The sequence below is a fragment of the Akanthomyces muscarius genome, chromosome 3 (assembly GCF_028009165.1).
Source record: "Akanthomyces muscarius strain Ve6 chromosome 3, whole genome shotgun sequence".
Taxonomy (NCBI): Eukaryota; Fungi; Ascomycota; class Sordariomycetes; order Hypocreales; family Cordycipitaceae; genus Akanthomyces; species Akanthomyces muscarius.
The window spans coordinates 1314055-1336254 of NC_079243.1; the positions used below are offsets into that span (position 1 = coordinate 1314055).

The 22200-nt window shown below is 46.5% G+C and overlaps 7 protein-coding genes across 7 annotated transcripts; 3 read left to right on the forward strand and 4 right to left on the reverse strand.

The window, feature by feature from the left end:
- Positions 1–375: 375 nt before the first annotated feature.
- LMH87_001726 (uncharacterized protein) lies at positions 376–3766 on the reverse strand (the record flags this gene model as incomplete). Its single annotated transcript, XM_056193050.1, has 3 exons — positions 376–3212; positions 3277–3348; positions 3418–3766. The coding sequence occupies 3 exons, from the start codon at positions 3764–3766 to the stop codon at positions 376–378; spliced, it is 3258 nt and encodes a 1085-aa protein (XP_056050127.1).
- Positions 3767–5981: 2215 nt separating this feature from the next.
- LMH87_001727 (uncharacterized protein) lies at positions 5982–7166 on the reverse strand (the record flags this gene model as incomplete). The annotated part of the gene is made up of 1 exon (XM_056193051.1): positions 5982–7166. The coding sequence occupies one exon, from the start codon at positions 7164–7166 to the stop codon at positions 5982–5984; it is 1185 nt and encodes a 394-aa protein (XP_056050128.1).
- Positions 7167–8512: 1346 nt separating this feature from the next.
- On the forward strand, positions 8513–8874 carry LMH87_001728 (uncharacterized protein; the record flags this gene model as incomplete). The annotated part of the gene is made up of 2 exons (XM_056193052.1): positions 8513–8600; positions 8666–8874. The coding sequence occupies 2 exons, from the start codon at positions 8513–8515 to the stop codon at positions 8872–8874; spliced, it is 297 nt and encodes a 98-aa protein (XP_056050129.1).
- A 36-nt stretch (positions 8875–8910) lies between these two features.
- LMH87_001729 (uncharacterized protein) lies at positions 8911–10644 on the forward strand (the record flags this gene model as incomplete). Its single annotated transcript, XM_056193053.1, has 1 exon — positions 8911–10644. The coding sequence occupies one exon, from the start codon at positions 8911–8913 to the stop codon at positions 10642–10644; it is 1734 nt and encodes a 577-aa protein (XP_056050130.1).
- A 1201-nt stretch (positions 10645–11845) lies between these two features.
- Positions 11846–12157, forward strand: LMH87_001730 (uncharacterized protein; the record flags this gene model as incomplete). Its single annotated transcript, XM_056193054.1, has 1 exon — positions 11846–12157. One exon carries the CDS (start codon positions 11846–11848, stop codon positions 12155–12157), a length of 312 nt encoding a protein of 103 aa, XP_056050131.1.
- A 233-nt stretch (positions 12158–12390) lies between these two features.
- Positions 12391–14105, reverse strand: LMH87_001731 (uncharacterized protein; the record flags this gene model as incomplete). The annotated part of the gene is made up of 6 exons (XM_056193055.1): positions 12391–12635; positions 12709–12786; positions 12857–13222; positions 13279–13573; positions 13630–13829; positions 13889–14105. The coding sequence occupies 6 exons, from the start codon at positions 14103–14105 to the stop codon at positions 12391–12393; spliced, it is 1401 nt and encodes a 466-aa protein (XP_056050132.1).
- Positions 14106–21565: 7460 nt separating this feature from the next.
- On the reverse strand, positions 21566–21847 carry LMH87_001732 (uncharacterized protein; the record flags this gene model as incomplete). Its single annotated transcript, XM_056193056.1, has 2 exons — positions 21566–21605; positions 21657–21847. 2 exons carry the CDS (start codon positions 21845–21847, stop codon positions 21566–21568), a joined length of 231 nt encoding a protein of 76 aa, XP_056050133.1.
- Between the last annotated feature and the right edge of the window lie 353 nt (positions 21848–22200).

A 22200-nucleotide genomic window follows, 5' to 3' on the forward strand; every position in this document is an offset into this window, starting at 1 on the left:
TCTATGCGGCTCTTGATAGGTCATACTTACTGTACATAGTTATAGGCTGTAGCATGTACAGCAGGATGGCTGTTTATTACTCGACACATATCCAATAGGGTCGGCTTCAGAATAATAATGTATAGCAATATATTGTGTCAATATAAGATATACTAATTGCTAAAGTAGACCTAAGGTCAAAGTTCAGGGGCGACCCCATCGCCAACCCCTCAAGAAGGAAACGGTTGCAAGAATAAAGCCTTGCCAGACGCTGGCTCAAACAGACACCTTGCAAAAGCACGCTATTCCGAGCCACCAGGCCAACCACCAGGGTGCCAGCAGTGTTGAACGGGCCGGCCCGCGGCGGGGCACAATCCATAAACACACGCTGCACACTTAGTCGGTCTTGATCTTGGTCAGAAGCATGGTCGTGGCTGCGAAAATGACTGGCAGGACGCTGACAATCTCGCCAAGACCAGCGTAGGCAGGCGGGATGCGGACCTTGACCATGGCGCCCGAGGCAAGCAAAATGGCGAGAACGTTGTAGATGGCAGACCAGATGAAGTTGAACATCATGCGGCGGAAGCTGACGCGGCTAATTTCAATGACAAAGGGAATGCCCTCGAGGCCTTTGAGGAGAACGACGTCAGCGGCACCACGGGTGACTTCGCTGGCAGAGACGGCGCTGGCAATTTGGACTCCGACGTTGGCTTGGGTAACAGCCACGGCGTCATTGGTGCCGTCTCCGACAAACATGACATTCTTTCCTTCTTCCATGAGAGCCGCAACATAATCACGCTTCTCGGACGGGGTGCGCTGCGCTGCGATATTAGGGATTCCGACCTGGCTAGCAACAGCCTCGACCGCCTGCTGCAAGTCACCAGAGACAATATGGACATTGATACCACGACGAGTGAGCTGTTCGATAACCTTGTTGGATTCGGCACGGAGACGAGTTCGGAGACCGTAGGCGGCAATGGGCTTGGAGTTGCGGGTAATCACAAGAAGTGTCAGACCCTGTTCCTTGAGGTTATTGATGAAGCGTTCGTCATCGGTTCCAGTCCATTTGGGGTTTCCGGCACGGATGACGTCACCGTCAAAGACAGCTTCAACACCAGCCCCGGGTATAACATGGACGTCGGTTGCAGTGACGGCCTTGGTAGCACGGCTCTCAAGGTATTTGGCGACACCGAGGGAGACGGGGTGGTTATTACCAGCAACGAGGGGTTTGGTAATGGCAGTCGCCAGCTCTTCATCGCCGCCAAAGAACTCCGTCGCCATAACATCAAGATCGCTCTCGGTGATGGTGCCAGTCTTGTCAAATACGACGTCAGTGACCTTACGGGCGCGTTCGGTGCACTCAGCTGACTTGATAATGACACCGCTTTTGGCGGCGACACCACCAGCAACAACCAAAACCATGGGGACGGCCAGACCAAGAGCGCAGGGGCAAGAAACAGCAAGAGTGGCGACAGCATAGGTAATTGCGTTGGCAATGGCCTGGCCACCATTGTAGTGGCGGACCTTGAGACCGACCACAACCCAAGCAATAATAACAATGACGGCAACTGTCGTTACGATAGGGACAAACCAGCTAGCAACGCGATCGGCGGCATCCTGCAGAGGGGGCTTGGAGTTGGCAGCGTCCTCGACGAGTTGGGCAATATCAGTGACAGTATTTTTACCCGGGAGGCGGGTCAATCGAGCAACAATGGTACCGGTTCCATTGACGGTACCGGCAATAAGTTCATCTCCTTCTTTTTTGAAGACCGGAACAGCCTCGCCAGTCAACATGGATTCGTCGACGTCGCTGGATCCGCTGATGACAACGCCATCAGTGGGAACAGCCGTGTGTGGGGTGACCATGAACTTGTCTCCATACTGCAAAAGTCTGGCATCGACTTCCTTATCCTGACCATCCTCCACGATAACAGCAGAGCTGGCCTGAAGCGATCGAAGAGAGACTGCCTGAACAGCACGGACACGGGCAAAGGCGGCGACCAGGCGGCCGAGGATGACAAGAGTAATGAGCAGTGTGCTAGTTTCAAAGAACTCGGAAGTCTCGAGGGGCTGGCCGGCTATGCGGAACCCGAAAGCAACAACAGAGTAAAGATAGGCGGCAGTGATACTGATGACCACGAGCATGTCCATCTCAACGACACCGTTATAGATGAGAGAGGAGAGGGCAGGGCGATAGAAGTCAGGTATAGCGATAGTCTGTACGACAGTAGCCAGTGCAAGAGAGATAATGGCTTTGGTGGGCTCTTCCACCACATCATGACCCCAGGCCAGGACCAAAACAGGAATTGTAAAAGCAGCGGCAAGAAGGGTCTTGATCAACTGATCATACAACCTCTTGCGACCGCTGGACACCGAAGGGTCATCTCGGGGGGGTGCAAGTCCTTCAATACCGGGTGGGAGTCTTGAAAGAAGGTCTCGGGCCCCAATAATAGTCGGATCGTAGTTGATTCGGACAGTTTTCTTGTTGATGAGAGATGCATCTGTGACACCAGGTATATCGAGGTCCAGGAGGCCTTTAGCCACTGAACCTGAGGCAAGAATGTCAAGAGCTTGGTCATCGCTGGAAAGCTTAGTGCATTTGAATCCTGTAGCACGTTCGGCATTTTTGATGACCTCATCGGGAGTCGTGATGGACGAATCGATGCTGCATTCGGCCTGGCCCATGACAAAGTTAACTCGAACGTTGGAGACGCCGGGTAGGCCTCGAAGACCCTTGTCCATCTTGTTTCCACATCCGGAGCAAGTCATACCCTCGACGTGGAGGGCCAAGTGCTCGAGTCCATCAGCCTTTTCGAGATCGCTAGCGTTGACATTGGGAGTCTTGGGGGTCGGCTTTTCGTTGTGCGAGTCAGCGCCACAGCGCGAGTCCTTGTCCTCCCCGTCACCACAGCAAGAGTCCTTGTCGGACGCACGACGGGAAGGCGGCTTCTTATTACGACGCTTCATTCCATGGTGGTGGTGAGTAGTCTGCTGGACGCGGGGCGAGGTGAAAGAGGTAGCAGTGGCAACAGATCGCTTGCGCATGGGCTTCTTCTGGGGCTGGGTGCTACAGCAGGTCTTGCCCCATCCACGCTCGAGAACATTGCGGCAAACGCAGCGAGCAGAGTCAAGGTAAGCTGCGTACTGGTCAAAAGCCTTGGTCAGGTGATCATTGCAAGCAGTAGCAGGGTGGCGGCCAGAAGCATCGTGGTTGTGTCGGTGGACGAGATGGGCTGTCGCGTGTAAGTGGTGGATCTAGGACGGCTTTCGGCGTTGCACAGAAAGAAGACTACTCACCATCGGGAATTTCTCCCTCGCTCTCGCAGGCCTTTTCGCACTCGATAGCAGCAACAGCGATGATACACTTCTCTATTGAACGATGTTAGCGCTATGCTCTAGGCAAGCCATGTCTAACAAGACTAGGGCGGGGTGGCAAACCATCGCAGTGCTCGACATCGGTGTCGCAGCAAATCAAGGTCTCGGAGCTGCAGGCGTCGTCGGTGTCGCAGCACTCATCGTCATCACAGACCTCGCCTTTGGTAGCACAATCGTCTTCATCGACACAGTGCGCATGCTCCTGGGTAGCAGCCTGGCCGTGGTCGTGGTCGTGGCCGTGGTCAGCACGGGCGTGGTCATGATCATGTCCGTAGTGGCCGTTGTTGTCAGCATGGGCATGCTCATGGCCGTGATCGTGAGAAGCAGTGCCATGGTCGTGAGTTGTGGTGGATGGACCACTGCAGGACGGGGCGTCCTGCTTTGGGTCGCTAGAACAGCAGTCGGCGCCCATTTTGGTGCGGGTGGAAGATGGTGTAAGCGCGATGTGGTTGTCTTCTCAAAGATTTTTGTTCTATTTTGGCGTGCAGGAGAGGAATCGTTAAAGGAGGAGTGGATGGAAAAAGGAACCAAAGAAGGAATGAAACCGACGGCCGGCCCAGGGTCTAATAATAAAATGACGATGTGGTGGCGCCCGTTTGCTTGTGTCTGTTTGTTAGCTGCCGGCTGCCACAACTGGCAACTGCCAGCTGTCAGCGGCCGGCGAACTGCGCATCCGAAGGCGGCCTAGCAGAAGTACATCGAACTTGGTGATGTCTTGTCTCAATAGAGGTACCTTGCGCTACCGGCTACCTGGCTTCATCCATGACCTTCCAAAACGGCAGTCATACCTAATAAGTGGCTTCGCTGTGGGGCCTGGCCGAACAGCTGGGTTCTGGGCTTTACTGGTCGTCCTGTCTGCCAGTATTCAAACGTTCCTTCGTTTGGCTTCACATTGCTACTACACCTCCAACTTCCGCACCGAACTGCGTCAAATCGTTACAGTCAGGCTGTTTCTTGGCAGCGTCGTTGCAACGCAGCCAGCGCCAGGAGTCCTGCGTCTCCGACCGGTCGAATTGCAGCTGTCTCGGCTCGCTGCTTAATTGACCATCGGGTGGCAGCTCGCCGTCGTGCTGCCGCTCCCGTGCCCTCATGTGAAGCAGAACGCTGGCTTGCGCAATGCTGCATTCTACACCATCTTGCAGACACCCGGCGATATTATGGGGAATGGCCTGATTCCTGCCGTCGTCGTCCCATCCAATTATACCAAACCTGCCCGATTAGTGGCGGCCTGTCGCAGCCATTGGCTCCCTCCGGTGCCCCTGTGGAGCGTTCTATATTTCGATCGTACGTGGCCTCGCCAAATAGCCTTCTCAGCGGTTCCCTTCTTTTCTTTCTCCAGGATTTTACTCCTCCGTTGCGGATCACGCTTTTTCGCATCTCCTCGCCACAGTTCTGTGACTCAGAGAGCAATCTTGAAACACGAAAAGCTTCAGGCGCGCATCCACCCACCACCATGTCGCATCTTTTACTGCTCCACTGCCGGAACGAGGAGCAGCTCGCCAAGACACCATTCACTCGGTTCTTGGCGTTTACGCGTCGGTGCGCATTTATCGAAATTATGCTACAGTTGCCTGTGGCTCTCGCGCCTCGTAAGGAGGCCCAGTGACATGCTGTCTGCCGTCGCTGGCCGGCTCTAGTCTATTAAGTTTTAGACGATCATCAACAAGGCTGACCAGCCCGCCAATGAGGCCGAGTTCCGATTTTTTCCCAATGGGGCCTCGGTTGCACACTCCCGTGCAACTTGGAGCTTGGGGAACCGCTTGGCCACGTCAACGATTTACTTGCCGCACTTGTAGATTACGCAGTGCAAAACTCTCCCAATCGTTCCACCAATTCCACAGCCGACTATCTTTGCCCGCGTTCCGGAACCGGCTCTTTGCACTCCCCAAAGCCAGTTATTTTCGTCGTCGTCTCGAATGTCGCCTACTCTCTGCCGGTTTGCCCGTTCCCCGAGTCCAAAGTTCTTAAAAACCTGCAGTACTTGCTACAAGTCGTAAGATGGCCGCGTCGACTCTAAGCCTCTAAACTCAGAATGATCGTTGCAACTTATCCCTGGCGCTAGAAGCAACGTATAGGCTAATATTGGCCACACAACCGCAATATCTCTTTGGAGATTGAACTAGACTCTATCAGCATGTGCCGTCGCCTAAGTATGGCAAGTCATCTGGAGTGTTTGTGTAGGCTGTATTGGTGTACCGGCGCCAGTTGCTAAGCAGCACGGTGGCAAACTGCGTTGTCGACCGCGTCACCATCCCCTAGCTCCCCCGTGTGGAAGAAGAAGGGTATCTGAGCCCGTTCTTTTGTGCTCGTCAAGAAACCAAAGTAGCTCGGTAAGCAAGTCGTCTTGGAACCGCCCCGGATCTGCTTGACCACAAGGCCAATGCGGCTACTAGGTGAGGGAACTTTTTTTGCGTAGTCATGAACCGCGACTTGTGCATGCTAGACAGCTTTGGGAGCTCCCCGATTCGAGATTGAGAAGCAACCATGGCGGTAATATGAAAGTGTAAAAGACAGTCTGATGGGCTCATTAATGAAGTCGCAGCCAAAGAGGTACTGTATGTAGCCAGATTTGAATCCTCCAGCACCATTGCTGCAGAAAGACTTGCCGAGTACAGTGAAGCATTACCTTAGCTAAAGCAGCGGATTGTGCGCGGCGGTAAGTCTGAAATTCCGAGCAGCACCCAAAAGGTATCCACCTCTGCTTTTTTCTTGCTACTACTTATCAAGTCTGCGGGAATGTCTCTCTTTAACCACTTGGCGGGCAGCTTTGCCCAAATCGCTTCCTCAAACTCGAGCGTGATATCGAACACCTCCTGCAGCCACGGCATGAACATGCTCCTCGGCAGAGCCAGTCGAAAATCAGTCAGCTTCGGCAGCTCCAGAATGTGTACCAGCACTGTGCGAAACAGCGCCTCAACTTGTCGATAGACGACTGCAGACCGCGAGCCATAGGCCCGCCACTGCTCTCCATCTCCGAACACGCCCTGGAGCGACAGGTGCAGGCACTTGACATTGGGCAGCGTCGAAGGAAGCCGTTGAATCAGCTTCTCGAAGCCCTCCACGAAATTAAACTCCTCTGGATGGTCGCCGAGCCGCAAATGCCGCGGGTAAGCCCGCAGCCAGCCCAAGTCCCAGTACAGCGACACTAGAGTGAGGCTCTCGAGACTAAGCCCCGGCAGCAGCTCCGGTAAGTGCGCAAACATGAATGTCCCGTACAAGCGCACCGTATTGGTCCGGTGCAGCACGTCGTAGCCCTCCCGGTAGGCCTGCCGGCACGTCCGTAGCCAGCCCGCGGCGCCCAGAAAACACGTCTCCGGCGCGCCGAGGTGGCCGCAACTCTCGCCAGATATGCAGGATTCCCTGTCGAGGAACTGATCGCTGCACTGCGGTGCTTTGCACTTCCAGCTCTGGTGGTGGAAGCAGTGCGCGTGGCAGCGCGAGCTGCGCCAGCGCCAAAACGGCCGCGCCGCTTCGTCAAACTTGTACCGCCCCGGGTGTCCCGCGTGTCCAGGGTTACTGCTCTTGCTGTGACTGCGGTATTTGCGAAGCAGCGGCCGCTCCAGAGACAGGTGCATATGCACGAGCTGGTCGCCAAAGGCCTCGATGAGGATGCGCTGCCGGATCTCGGCGGGGAGGCGCTCGAAGAGGGCGCTCTGGGACGTCGCAGAGGGGACCGGCGCGGCGACCGTGGCGGGTGCCGGGGAGGGTGGGAGCGGTGGTACCGTGTGTATGGCCTGCTGTCGTCGGTCGTCCTCACTCAAGAGGACTCTGTTGCGGAGGCGCCGCAGCGAGTCGCTGAGCGGGGGGGCCATGATGGCGGAAGCTGCGCTCGGGAAATGTTTAGACCTTGCGTTCAATAGTATGCGGGACAAGGTGAGTTGTCTATTAGGTGCCGCTCGCTAGAAACGGGCGTCGGCGTTTCTCGTGGTGGTGGTGGTGAGGTGAGATGAGGTGGGGAGGAGGCTGGAGATGCTCGAGTAGCCTCGCCACCGTAGTTGCTGTCATTTAGATGTAATTTCTTTATTATTCTAGCCACATTATTATCTTTGTTAATCTGACAGCCTTTTTCAATCAAGGAGCCATTGTATCGGCTCTAAACTTCTTCTCTCTACTTGTACTCACGATAATACATTTATAAAGGGAGTTGTCTATGCGGAACCCCATGTCCCAACTACCAGCCAATTGCGCAAAGGCACGCGACGGTGCGCGACCACGTTTCAGCTAAGCGAGCCAGGCCCCTCTTCAGAAGTCCATGTTTATCGATCCTATCGTAAGACAGCACTTGTGAGAGGGTCAGTCCTACTCATTTGTACCGCTCGCCCGCCGCTCCCTGCAGCTCTGGCACTTGCCTCGGCGCTTTGAGCCTCGAAAAGGTTCTATACGTCCAGGCGTCCTCGTCACTTGTTCGGCTCACAGTCTTTGATCGACGTTTGCTTCGGACGGCAAAAGAGAGACGTGTGTAGGTTGGCACGCTATGCGACATCAGGGAGGGGATCACGGCTGAGAATAAGACCATCGCGGTACGCGACCCTGAAAAATCAGTAGGCAACGCCGACGCGTGAGACATTCCACTTCTTTGTCATGTCGGCGCATATGCTCCCCCCGCGAGGCTCGTTTATGGATGATATCGCACATCAGAAACAAGTTTCTCCCCTCTTGAAGATGGCACTGTGTGGCTTTCATGCTTTACAGGGTCGCGACGCGCTGCATGTAAAGGTGCCGGCATGTCTCTCCTTTTGCCTGCCTTGAGCCCCCACCCCACTGTCTCTCGCACCTGTCACATCTCATTACCCTCGAGATGCACTTAAGATTCTCTGGACGGCCCGCTCGGCGTTCCCATCACCCCCGTCTACCGTGGCGGACAACGTGCTCCGGCCAGAAGAGATGCGCGATCGCCACCACGATCTCTGCAGACGCGGCTCGCATGGTGCAGGTCGTAATCTCATTATCTGCAGCGCGCAAATGACAGGAGGCTTTATTCTCGACCTCATCACCGGCCACTTTGCGAATCCTGGTCGAAGGAGGGCGCTCAATGATCGTATTGAAGTGACAATATGGATACTTCACGAAACCACGCGGAAATAACCCGGACACGGATCAAAGCCGTTCTTCTCCTGGGCGCGGCCGTCGCCTATTGACTGTGTGATTGCATTTGAAGATGGAGAATTCCAGCAGAAAGAAACAGCTGTCGACGAAGATTGCTTCTCCAGCACAATACCATCTTTGGAATGTGAAGGGTCAGATGAGTGAGACATATTACCGATGAATTTTGTCTAACGCAATTACTACTCAGCTAATATCGACCCATGAGACCATCCAGGGTATTTACGCGATGGTTTCAGAGAAGAATGCCGCAGCGGAGGCGGGCCGTCTCTGTCCACCAGTGATAGGGCTGCGCAGTCTTGGCCGGATCCGAGGACGAAGCCGCACATCTTTACCAACTGCCACATCTTAATCTCTTGGTCGGCCACAGACCGGGTCACGACGTTTCTTCTTCCTCCATCGCATTTTGGCGTGTAAGGCAAGTCACAATCGAAGCCCTCCCTCACCGCAGACATGGCAATCACCTCGACCACTGTTCATGTGAGCAGCATCCCGGAGCCTGCCCAGGCCACCTGCACTGGGCAGAAAGGGGAGCAGGCTGCCGACGCCGCATCGTCAGGTTCCTGGGCCGCCATGCCGCAGAAGGGGCAGCTCGCGCTCATCACCTCGGCGCGGCTCGTCGAGATGGTCGCGAGCGGCAGCCAGCAGAGCTTCATCATCTTCCAGCTGCGCTCCTTCGCGGCTACCGACGGGTCCCTGCCCGACACTGCGACCGTCGCGCTGCAGCTCTCGCTCCTCCGCGCCGCCGGCGCCATCCCGCAGCTCTTCACCTCGACGCTGTGGGGTATGCTGGCCGACCACCCTCGCATCGGGCGACGCGCCGTCATTGTTCTGGGGCTCGTGCTTTCTGGGATTGGGAGCTTCGGGCTGGGGTTTACACACAGCTTCGCGGGCGCTGTCGTGTGGCGCCTGATTGTGGGCATGGCAGGCGGGAAGGGGGCGGCTATGCGCAGCACGATCCGCGAGATCAGCGGCGAGCGGTTCGAGTCTCGCGGCGTGCTGCTACTGCCCGCGGCGTTCAACCTCGGGTCCATCATTGGGCCGATCCTCGGAGGACTGCTTGCGGATGGAGCGGTGGGAGGTACGACTCATACGGGAGGGTGGTTTGCGGCGTGTCCCTTTTTGTTGCCAAATGCGGTCAATGGCTTCTTGAAGCTGGGCATCGCGGCGCTGATTGCGTTTCGCCTCAAGGAGACGCATCCTGCTGCAGGGAAGAAGGGCAAAAAGAAGAAAAGCATATCAATTCTCCCGTTATGGGTGCGCGAGTTATACACACAGTACCTCCAGAAGAGGCAAGCTCGGTACGAGCCGCTCGCGAATCAGGAATACGAGCTGAACGAGCAGGAAGAAGGCCAGCGTCTTGTGTCGGTTGCCGAGGAAAAGCAGCAGCCTGTTAGTATCTGGACGATGCGGCTGATACTGACCCTCGCGGCAAGGGCACTGGTCTCGATGCACCTCTTTTCCTACCCGTCACTTCTACTCGTCTTTGCATCCACGCCACGCTTCGACTCCTCCCAAGATTTCATCTCGAGCTCGGACAACTCTTCCACGTCAGCCGTCCGCTCTACATCCAACTCGACGTACGTCGAAGTGCCGCCAGACTACCACCCCCACGGACCCTTTGTCTTCACTGGCGGCCTCGCCTTTCGCCCGCGCGACATTGCCACCGTCTTCGCCATCCGCGGCGTCGTCGGCGCCCTGCTCCAGCTCATCTTCTTCCCCAAGCTGCGCGACATGTTCGGCACCCTGCGCCTCTACCGCTACGCCCTCGTCATCTTCCCCGTCGCCTACGCTCTGCACCCGTACCTGACCGCCCTGCCATCTGCGACCTTCGCCCCGCTACCATCCAGCGGCGTGACCCTCTGGGCAGTGGTCGTCGCCATCCTCGTCGTGCAGTCGACAGCGCGGTCGATGGTGCTCCCGGCAGGCGCAATGATGCTCAACGCCGCGTGCCCGGACCGCGCGGTGCTGGCCACCGTCAATGGGATTGGCGCGAGCGTGGGGGCGGCAGCGCGCGGGATGGGTCACCTCGTCATGACGGGTTGGCTGTACGGCGTCGGGCTTGGGGCCGGCGTCGTTGGATTGGCATGGTGGGCAATGGCTGGTGTCGCGGTGGCAGCGGTGGTGGCAGCCGCGTGCGTGCCGGACGGGCCTGGCAGCGGAGCCCTGGACAACGATGCCGAATAGGCATGGTAATTCAGGTGAAGCCGCGGGCTTTTGTGGCTAATATGAGGGCTCACTCTATGTATTAGTTTGTCAACTCGACGGTGACTAGGAGTGATATGGCAATAGTTATAAGTGAATGTTCACATCGGTTAACGTCAACTTGCGTTGATTAGTTGAAATCTTGTAGAGCCATGTCTCCGGAAATTTGGATAGCTTGATGGTTTAGCTCAAGAAAATGGAAAACCACGATCATGATAAAAAGCAACAACATACACGGGCCTCAGTTCTCATACCTCCAACAGGGTGCTGTACAGCACCGTAACCTGTACAACACCGTGCGCCCTAGCACATTACACTAAAAACACTACCACGACGCCGATTTTTCTAACCCCTTCTTACAGTATACTGGCAGTAGCTAAAATTCTAAAAGAAATGCTAGATTTCTGCTTGTAGTCTTCTCTATCTATAAAATTTCTTTTAATTTTATTTTCTATACTAGTATTTCCTTTTTTTTCGTTTTTCTTTTTTTCTGTTTATACTATTATTTCTATTCTCTTTTTTTTTCTTTTTTTCTTATTTCTTTCATTGTTAGCTATTCTTTTTAATTGATTTTTAGTCTGGTTGTTGCGCCAGCGCTAATAACGTAAGTCATGAGCGATCTCGTATAGACCGCATTCGTGGTATACATCCGTACCGGGTAAGTACAAGCCAGGATGTAGCAGTCGTTGATGAATTGGGATACATGCACCTTTTTGGGGAAATGGGGCGAAGATACTTGCCAGCGTCTCCTCAGCTGCAGAAGAATGAATGTAGGATAAATGTAGGTTCGACGCGTGATGCTCAACGGCTGAAGCAACATCGCGCAACTCTGTTCTAGCTTGTGGCCTAAAAAGACGGCGTCTAGCCTGCCGACATGATCAATTTCCATCGTCGTAAAAACGAGTATCACACTCTCTCTTGTTCACATTTTTTTCTGTCACTGAGCACAGAAAACTCAAAGAAAAATATTCGCAACCGGAAACGCCATGAATAAGCGCTACGTCGTGGCCAAGCCCGCATTCAAGGCGCACTACGCTGTCGCCGCCGCAGACGGCCAAGACAACTACTACTCAAAATCAAGATCAAGATCAAGCCCGGCCAGCCACGCCTTACGTTCCATTCCGGAGCCGACAGCAGCGGGCCTCTGGTCGCAGTTTTGCACTTTCAGGCGCCCACCGTCGGTATGAAGGTCGGCCTCGGTGACCCCGCCGACATGGCCACGGTCGAATGGGACGACCTCTCGTGCATGAACAAGGCCACGCATGCCAGGTATACCTGGTCTGTGAATCTTGCAGCGGTGACAGAAACGGGTCTTTTGATGCCAGAGCGGCGGACGTTTACATTGACGCGCACCCGGAACCCGGGCATCGATGGCACGAAGCCGACCGCGGCGACGAGGCGCCACTGGAAGCTGTCTGAAGAGAAGCGAGGAGATTATTGCGCTGTTTACGGGGCAGGCCAAGATCGGGCAGTGCGGCACTTTGGCGATGCATGAAGACTTGGGCGAAAAGTTCCATCGCATGGCGCTCGTCACGTTGATGGGGCTTTTCGAGAGAGCACGATCCGCTGGCGGCTAACAGAGTTGGAGTCTGCCTCGGCCGTGCTCGATTCTGTACAAAATCTCTAAATTTGAATATTTCATATACTATTTTGCATTGTGCAATCGTCTGAAGTTTCAAGTACGGCTGTTCTTATTCCACCGTACTATTCAAATAATGCTTGATCCGCCTAAGTCGACTTGAGGCTCTGCTTCGACATGATCGAGGTAAAGGCAGCAAGCGCCGCCTCGGGCTGGTACGCGGGCACCTCGTGACCAGCCTCATAGACGCGCAGCCAATTCAGGTTGCCCGCCGTCTTGTACTCGCCGTACTTTTTGCCGCCGACAGTGTAGTCCTGGATTTCGGCCGAGACAAACGCTTGAGGCGCAATCGACTGAACGGCGTCGTAGTTGCCCATCCAGTTGCAGATCCAGTCTACATTCCGTCAGTTTGTATCCAAAAAAAAAAAAAAAAGAACAAGGCAAAGTTGCGAATGATAGCTACTTACCAGCATCGCCAGCCCAAACCAGGACATTGACGTTCGACTTGATTACTTCGGTCAGAGGCGTGAGGAACGAGCGAGCGCCTGGCAGACAGTGTTAGTTAGTTCTCAGAAGACAGTGAGTGCCACGAAAGAATAAGGGTCAAATACGTACTGTCATCACCGCCAATGGCGGTTGATCCACAGGAAGAAAAGTTGGATGTAGCGCCAATTGCCTTCTTGACGGATGCGCTAGTGAGGTAGCTCACAAAGCTGCTGGGCGGGAAGGTGTCGCTGTCGGCGCGAATGTCGTACGCGTCAAACTGGGCCAGCTGCTCGAGCGGGCTCTCAACATACTCACTGCACATGTTGCCAGCCTGCGCGCAGGTGTCGTCGGTGCTGGCATCGTCGGTGCAGCCGTCGTACGAGGGCACGCACTTGTTCTTCCAGTCATCGTAGATGGACGCGGCGTCGTCGGCGCTCAGCAGGGGGCGGTACTGGTTCTTGACGGCAAAGTCAATGTATGCCTTGTATTGGTTCTCTGCGAGACTTGTCAGGGCTCTCTATTGTTCTCCAAGCCTTGTTGGGAAAACTCACTAGGGTCGATCCAGCCATTGTTAATGCCCAGTGCAACGAGGTTAATCTTTTCGCCAGTGACGGTGCCGGCGTCAATGGCGGCGTTCTGCTGCTCAAAGTAGTACGCGAACTCGGGGCCATAGTGGCCGCCGTACGACTCGGTAAAAAGACCAAAGTCACGCGACTCGTACTCGGGGAACTGAGAGAGAAACGCCTGCACCATCTTCCAGACGGCGGGGGCGGCGTGCGGTGTCGAGTCGGCCGCGTTGACGTCGCCGTAGCTGAAGCCGGCGCCGATGGGCTGGTCAACGTAGAGCTACACCTTGATGAGCAAAGTGATCAACGAAAAAAAAAAAAAATATTTGCCCGTACCATGTTTGCGAAGCTGTTCCACGAGTATGGGTTCAGCTTGGGCTGCGAGCCGCCGTCGTTGAACGTGCAAGGGCCATTCTCCTGGAAAAGTCCGAGCATGGAGCTGCAGCCGGGACCGCCATTAAGCCAGAGAGCCAGAGGCGCAGTCTTGGAGTTGTTGCGAGCCTCAAAGAACCACCACCACATGTGCTGGTTGTTACCTGGGACAGGCCTCCATCAGCAGCTTGTCCAAGTACGTCAGCGTGCAGGACAGACTCACCGACAGTCTGGTAGCCAGAGTGCTGGTTCACGCCGGGCGTCGTCTCGCAGATGCCCGAGTTGGACACATACTTGAGGGTGGTGTCCGTGGCAGCGTGCTCAAAGACGTTGTACTGGATGCCATTCTCGGTGCGCTTGTACTGCTTGTTGGTGGCCTCTTGCGGCAACGCGGCGACGAGCCCGGCCAGGGCGGCGATGGCAAGCTGGACAGATCGCATCGTGCTTGGTGAGATAGAAATGGGCGTGGTGTAAGAAACACTGCAAGAAATTCCAAGGTTGATGAGCGGCACATCCCGGATATATGTATTTGAGCACATCATCGGCAACGGGGCCGATGACCTCCGCCACGTTCGCAGTGTGCCGCTTTCTGAGCCGAGAAGCACCGCAAAAGGCAGTAGTGCGACACTGCCACGGCAGGTGAAGATCGGCTTCGTATTACCGAAATAAGGTCCATTCGTGAAATACTAAAGGAGCCTATCGTCTTTTGAGAAGCTTGCTGCAATTAAGGTACGTGGCGGCCTGCCTAATGGGGCAGGTCCCCGGCACTTGGGCCCGACTACCGTCGCACCGCGCCACTGCGATTATCTCTCGGCATGTCGTAATTAGCAGGCTCCATTTCATGGAATCGAGTGTTGCGTTATTTTTCCTCCCGTCGTGACTTTGTTTTAGACCCGCCGTCAGAAAGGACTATGCTGCAAGACGAGAGCTACGCAGCTGAGCTTTATCGCGATTGCTGAAGAGCGTTTCTTAGCTTCTGCAAAGAGCCACTTTTGGCGCACACTAAGACGATCAGCCCGTGCGTGCTAGATCGCAGCACCAATCTACACGATGCGGCTTGGCAAGAAAAAGGCATCGTCATACTACTTCCACTGGTCTCATCTCGGCGCTTCATCGTCTTCCTCGTCGGGCTCCTCGTCGGACCACAAGAGTGGTATGGATATCTATACGGCAGTGGTGGAAAAAAGGACTGTGGAAAATGGAGGTATGTGAAGATGTGAGGGGGAACGGTGGAGGGGTATGCAAGTAACGAGGCAGAGCCTGGCGAGCCAACATTCTGGCTGGCAAACGGAGGACACCATAAGAGCTGAAATCTACACGTGCCACGCACCCACTTCTCGTGCCCCCAAGGGAATGAAACTGCTTCAGAAGAATGCGGTACTGTCAGGACGGCTCTGCGACAACAAGGCGCCGCTGCACCACAGTGCACGGTACTGGAACTAAAGCCTGGCCGCATTCTTCGTCTGCCGTGGTTTCTCTTCTTAAGTATATTGACCGGCTTATATACTTTAACCTTCATCGACTCTACTTAAAATCAGGTGTTTTTGCTCACATAACTCGAGTAGAGGGCGACTACTTACAAACTCGAGGCACAAGTATTGTTAATGCTCCAACCGGGAAGCCACCGCCTACCCATCTCGTCCATCGACCCAACCAACCCGACAGGGAATAGTAGGCGCGCTATCTCGCTACGAGATAACCTATTCGAGTTCTGACACTGGAATGGTGAGCAAAGAACCCATTTCTTTCGCTAGAGTGCAGGAGTGGGATAGCAAGACAATACACGTCCTTTATCCTTAATGCTTTGAAACACATTACGATAGTTTCGCGGGCAGATATAAAAGATAGTTATAAGTAGCTTATTATAGTTTGCTAGAAGCTAGGTAGCGGTAGATACTAGGACTAAGTAATAAATAATAGCTAAGTAACTAATTTAACTATCTTAGACTTTAGCTAATATATATTTTAAAATATAAAATAGCTATAAGCTTTACTTTAGTAAGGGGAGAATAGCTAAGAGCTTAATATAAGAAGCTAAAATAAGATTTATAGTATAAAGAGCCTAGTATATAGTCTATATAGGCGATCTACTTATAAGACCCTTTATAGTTCTTCCTAGTACTTTTACTTATTAGCTATCTTATTTACTTCTAGTTTCTTTTTATATAAAGGGTTAATAACTTACTCCTTATATATATTATACTACTTAAGAAAAGTTTATAAATTAAAAGTGTCTTATTCCTTTAAATTAATATCCTAACTATTCTATAAGTATAGTGTGATTCTAGGACTATAAACACTAAAGGAAAGCTATACGCCTACTTATAAAATACTCTATATGCTCTAATATTAAGGTATTACTCCTATAAGGGTGGTATATTAAGTATTAGTATAATAGAGTGCACTTTTAAGTGATTAATTATAATCTTTAAGAATTAAGTTAATTTAGGTTAAGTTACTTTATATAAGTTAATTTTAGGTCTTATAGGTTATAGTAAGGGCCTTAATATTAAGTTATTATTATAGGTTAAAAGAGGATACCTAGAAGGGTAATTCTTACCTATAAAAGTAAGGCTTTATAATTAATTAATTATAGTATTTTAAAAAAAGATATTATATTAGGGAAAAAAGGTTAAATTCTTACTACCTATAATAGGGTATTAGGCTTTTATAGTTATAATATAAGGGTGCTATAGCGCGTCTATATTAAGCGCGTTATCTAGTATTATAATATTAGGATAGCTACCTAAGTGTAGCTTAATATGTCTAGTTATAATATCCCTACTTAATAAACTTGTAACGTGTATACTAAGATATGATTTACTATAAGCTATTTATACTTAATATGTTAAGGAGCGTATAGTATAGTATATAGCCCTTAGGAAGTATTAGGACTAACTAGATCTATTATAAGGTATAAGGATTACCTTTATACTATAATAAATAGAGCTATAAGTGGTATTTAGACTATAAATAAATATTAAAGAATTATAGAATAGTATTAGGTATTAGAGACTAGATAAAGGAGGAAATAATAGTATATCTCAACTAAAATAAGTAAGAAGATAAATAGGTAAAAACTAAGATAGCTATAAAACTATATAGTAACCCTAAAGCTTAGAAGAGAAGGGGTATAAAGTATATATAGAAGTATATTAAGAAAGATACTAAGGAGTAGGAAGCCCTTTACTCACTAAATACTAGTAAAAATATAGTAATAGAGGATTATATAATTGTTAAGTCCTAGTTAAACTAAGAATAATAATATAACTATAGTTATATATAGTGTAGTTAGTTTAAATCCTACTAGAGAGTAGGGTATTCACACTATGTTTAGTAATTTTCGCGGGATCCCGCGAGGTCTAAAGTCATAAGGCCCTACGAACCTAGGCGCTGCGTTGTATTTGCAATCCAGCCTTATCAGAATGAAAGGGGGAAGAGCCAGCGACTAGGCTGCAAATGCCGGGAGCAGATATAAAGGGCGATTATATAGTCAACTCGGGGTATATACCAGGGTATCCCCGTCAATCTCATTACTCTCTATGAAACTTATTGCGCTATTACTACTAGCAGCCCTATAATAGTGTAAGATATATATAGATTAAATTTACTTAAATATACTACTAAGACCCTTACTCACTTCACTTTACTAGCTTAATAGTACACTTATAATACGCAATTAGACATTTATACTATAAAGTACACTCTCACACTTTTATATACCACTACTATATCTATAAGCGTTATTATAAACTAGATAGACTATAGTAATAGAATAGTATATAAGTCTTACACCTTAACCTACTCTAATAACATTCCTATATATTAGAGATTTATCACTATACTACCACCTAATAATAACTAGTACTAGCTATTTCTAAAGAAGTGCGGTAAGACTAGAAATAATATACCTAGTATTAGTTAGATCTAAATTAAAAATGTCTATAATAAGGTTAATCTATAGTAATATCTAAAATTCTAGTTGATCTAGTACTATAAAGAGTGTAACTAGAGGGTAATAAAGACTTTAAGTGTAGATAAATAGCTCTATAACTAATCTAAGTTACTAAAAAAAGCCTATATATATTATAATTATATCTTTTAGACTAAAAACTAAAGAAACTATAATACTATTATAATTCTAGGAATATAAATACTAAGTAAAGCTATATACTAACTTATAGAAATATTCTATATACTCTAATATTAAGGTATTACTCTTATAAGGGTTATATATTAAATATTAGTATAGTAAAAGGCACTTTTAAGTAATTAATTATAATCTTTAAAAATTAAGTTAATTTAAATTAAGTTACTCTATATAATGTAGTTTATAAACGAGTAGGCCACCTAAGTGAGTAGGCCACCTTTTAGGACCTTATAATAAAAAATATACTTTAATAAACTAAAATAAAATCTAGTTAATAAAAATTAATTATAATTATCTAAAGAAGTAATTTCTATTACCTTTTTATATATCCTAGAATTATAGCTAATTTTATTATAATTACTATAACACTAATAGTATAGCTTAGGCTATACTAATAGACCTAGACTTTTAGACTTATTATATCTTCTTTTACCCTTCTCTTATAACTAAGTAGCTAAATTTTTACTAGCTTTTAGAGTAAGAGATCTTCTAGTCTATAAGCGTTTTTTTATAAATATTAGTACTAAGAAAGTTATATATTTACTACCTCTAGCTTATTAATTTATTCTTATATTAGTACTATCTATTATATTACTTTTATTATATACTTTAATAACTAAAAGATATTTATAATAATTTCACTTAAAGAGCTACTTTAATAGATCCTTATCCTTTTTTTAATATATTCTATTTAAGATAGAGTTTCTATTAGGTTATTAGGGGTTTTTAGAAGCTAAAGAAGTTCTTAACTATTAATAGTACTAAAAGGCGATAAAGTCTATAACTTTATATTAAACTATAAAATAATATATTCTAGATTAAAAGGATAAATCTTAGTACCTTAAAAACTACTAAGGATATTTAATTTAGTTATAAAAGCTTTATATACTAAGTAAACTATAAGGAAAAATTCTTCCTTTATAATATAGGTAATCTTAGTATATATTAGATTATTAATTATATTACTATATATATATTTTAATAGCTAAAAATAGGTAATATCTAATAGTTAGAGTATATATAATAAATAAATAGGTATATATAATATAATTATATTATTTACCTTATAATATAGCTTAAAATCTATAAAGTAATAGCTTTTATACCTATTAAGGATTAATAGTTTATATTTACTAATTCTTTTAGTCTTTATATATAAATTAAAATACTTAAGCTATTCTAAGCACTTTTTATTTATAATCTATCTATTTTTAGTAATAAAAATAGCCTAATTATAAGGTAAGGGGCTATTTTTATACTAAAAAGAGAGGTAGGTTTTACCTATAATAATAATAAATAGAGGAATAATAATACTAGTTATACTAATACACTCTATTATTATTACCTAAGTATAATTTCCTTATTATATTTTCTAACCTTTTTAATATCTTTCTATACCTATAATAATTATTTTAGATAATATTTAGCCTATTATAAAGCCTATCTTATTAAAGTTATAAATCTCCCCCTTTTATATATTATATTTTATAATAGTGTTTTTTATAGGCTAAAACTAGTCTTAATATTACTTTAGATCTTTATATTAGACTCTTTAATAGTTAATTTAATATAATAAACGTGTAATAAGTTCTAAGTGTTATCTAATAAAGTTTATAGACTAGTACCTCCTAACTAGAATATTATATTTAAGCTCTAATAGGCAGTTAGTTATAGCTTCTATATTATATAAATAAAGTAGCTAAGATTATATATTTAGATTAAAAATATACTAAATAAAGAGATCTTTTTCTTTATTTATTAATTTTAAGAGTATATTATTATATTAGCTTAACTTAGTTATTCTTATTAATAATATATTAGTATTATTTATAGTATATTATAGATATAAGCTATACTTTAAAGTGATAGTATAGGGTCTTTTTTTAAAGCCTTAAGGGCGTTAATAATATCTTTTTTATTTAGAGTTAAAACTATTTTATCCTATTAAGTTAGTAGAGTTTAAATATAGTTAATTAAAAAATAACATAAAGTGGCCTACTTACTTAGGTAGCTTACTTACTTATAAACTATATTAATCTTTTTAATAAGTTAAATAAAAAAAACTAAAAATTAGCTTTAAATTTTAAATTTCTTTAATAACTTATTAAAACTTTTAATTATATTTTATTTTTAATTATATATAAGTAAAAAGTTATTAATAAAAGCCTATTATAATAAATTTAAAGTTTTAACTATTTTAAATTAAAGAATATAATTTTTAAAAAGAATTATAAAAAGAATTAAACTTAGTTATTATTAACTATTATATAAGTAGAATTTATTTTATTTATAATTAATACTACTTTTCTATAAGGAGTCTAATACCTTATTATACTTAAGTAAAAACATTAGCTATTTTAACCTTATCTTTATAGAGTTGTTTTACTTTTAGAGAATAAGTGGGGCAAAACACGCCGCTCGCTTATTAACCGCGTTAATTATCTTTTTTTAACTTTAAAATAAATCTAATTTATTATTATACTTCTTTCTAAGTAAAAAAGGTTTCTTCTTAAATATATAAATATTATTTCCTAGTTAAATTAGGGGGGCCTAAGTAGTATAATAAGGTAGGTTTTTTATACCTTATAGGGCTTAGAGTTATTTTTATATTACCCTTATTTTAGCTTATATAAGTATATTCTACTTTTATAGTATTTTATTTTATTCTTAAAAAGAATAGTATTTATTTAAAGGCTCTTTATAAGTTAAATAGTCTTCTATTTTATATTCTTTTAGTAAAGAGAGTTAATTATTATAGATTATCTTTAAGATATTTATAAATATGTATTATAATTATTATTAACTCTCTTAAGAAAAAGAAAGAGAAGAAATAGGAAGATAGTAAGCTCTTTCTATTTTATAGTAGTTTAGGTTTTATATAAAGTTAGTATAGATTTTAGCTAGGGTCTTAGTAAAGTTAACCTAAAGCTCGGCTAGCTAACACTTAACCTATACTATCTTAGTTATAATAGTGGGCTAAAGTCTAGTACCTTTATTACTACCTTTAAACTTCTTTATATAATATTATATATAAGAGATAGGCTAATATTTTAGGAAATTAAGGGTTTATAGCCTAGTATTAATAGTAATATATAAATATAGTCTAAAATAGTACTCTATTTATTATATAGTACTAAAATTAAGTAAAATAGATTAATACTTACGTCCTTATAAGCTAATTGTCCGCTTAAATTATATTAGGTTGATAGTAGAATGTTCTTAATACACTACCACTAAGACTAGACGTTAATTTCTTAAGATACTCCCTTATACCCTCTAAAAGCCACTTTCCGAGTAACACAGTAGCTCCTCCCTCCGCCGCGGACTTCTATTACCCTATAGCTTTTCTTATAGACGTGCTAGATAACTGAAAAATGGTTGTCGACCTTACCTCTTGCAAGTAACGGCTGGCCAACATCGCTACGGCGCCAACACCGCGGTTTTCGCTATTATCTTTGGTGGGTTGGCGAAGTCTCGCGTATAAAACAAGCAGTTCCTCTAGCCAATATAATAATCAATCAGTTAACTACCCTAATACTTAAAGCTAGACAGCCTATATATAGTGGCAATCTATAGTCGGTAGTCTATAGTCTTAAGTAACACTTTTAGCTATCAGTCATTATAGGCAGCGGTAATAATAGGCACCAACCTACACAACATTATAAAACCCTAGGGCGCTATAAAGTTAAAATGCAGCCTATAGGTTTTTCTAATAGCACTATAGTCCCGGCGAACCTATAAAAAGAAAACTTATAAGAATTTTGTTAGATTTAGTATAAATCTATATAAGCTATATAGTATTAGCACTTTTTAGCGTATAGCATCGGTGTCGTTTACATACAAGTTGATACCGAGATAGTGACAGACGCGGATAGCCTCGCGCTTAGAGCCAAAATACAGCTGTCCAGCAAATACATTCAAACCGATAGCAAACTGCGGAGGCACATATATGTCCCGCTGCTCCGGGACCGTGTACAAGTCCAGAGCATCCAGCGCACGATAGCCCTGGTTCGGCCCGGCGCGTACAGACATAAGGCTACGCTGGTGGATTTCTGGAGCGCCGGCAGCAGCATCTGTGCCTCTTAGGGGCTAATCACCATCATGGTGTCAATGGCAGGCGCGTGGAAGTGCGGAGGGCTCACCAAAATCCACTGCACAGGCCGCTGCGTGCAGCAGCTGCGCGCTAATTGAGACAGAACTGTTTCTGCTCAATTGGCAGTTTTTTGCTGAGCGCGGCTTCCGGCAGCGGAGAGCCATTTGTGTGGAGTTTACAAACAGTTTGCGCTGCTTGGGCGAATTCTTCGTCTCTCAGTCGCCGGCTGAGAGCGCCTCCAAGCCCTTAGTATCGCTCGTCGATCTTCAAATAATAGAAGTGAGCGAGTTTT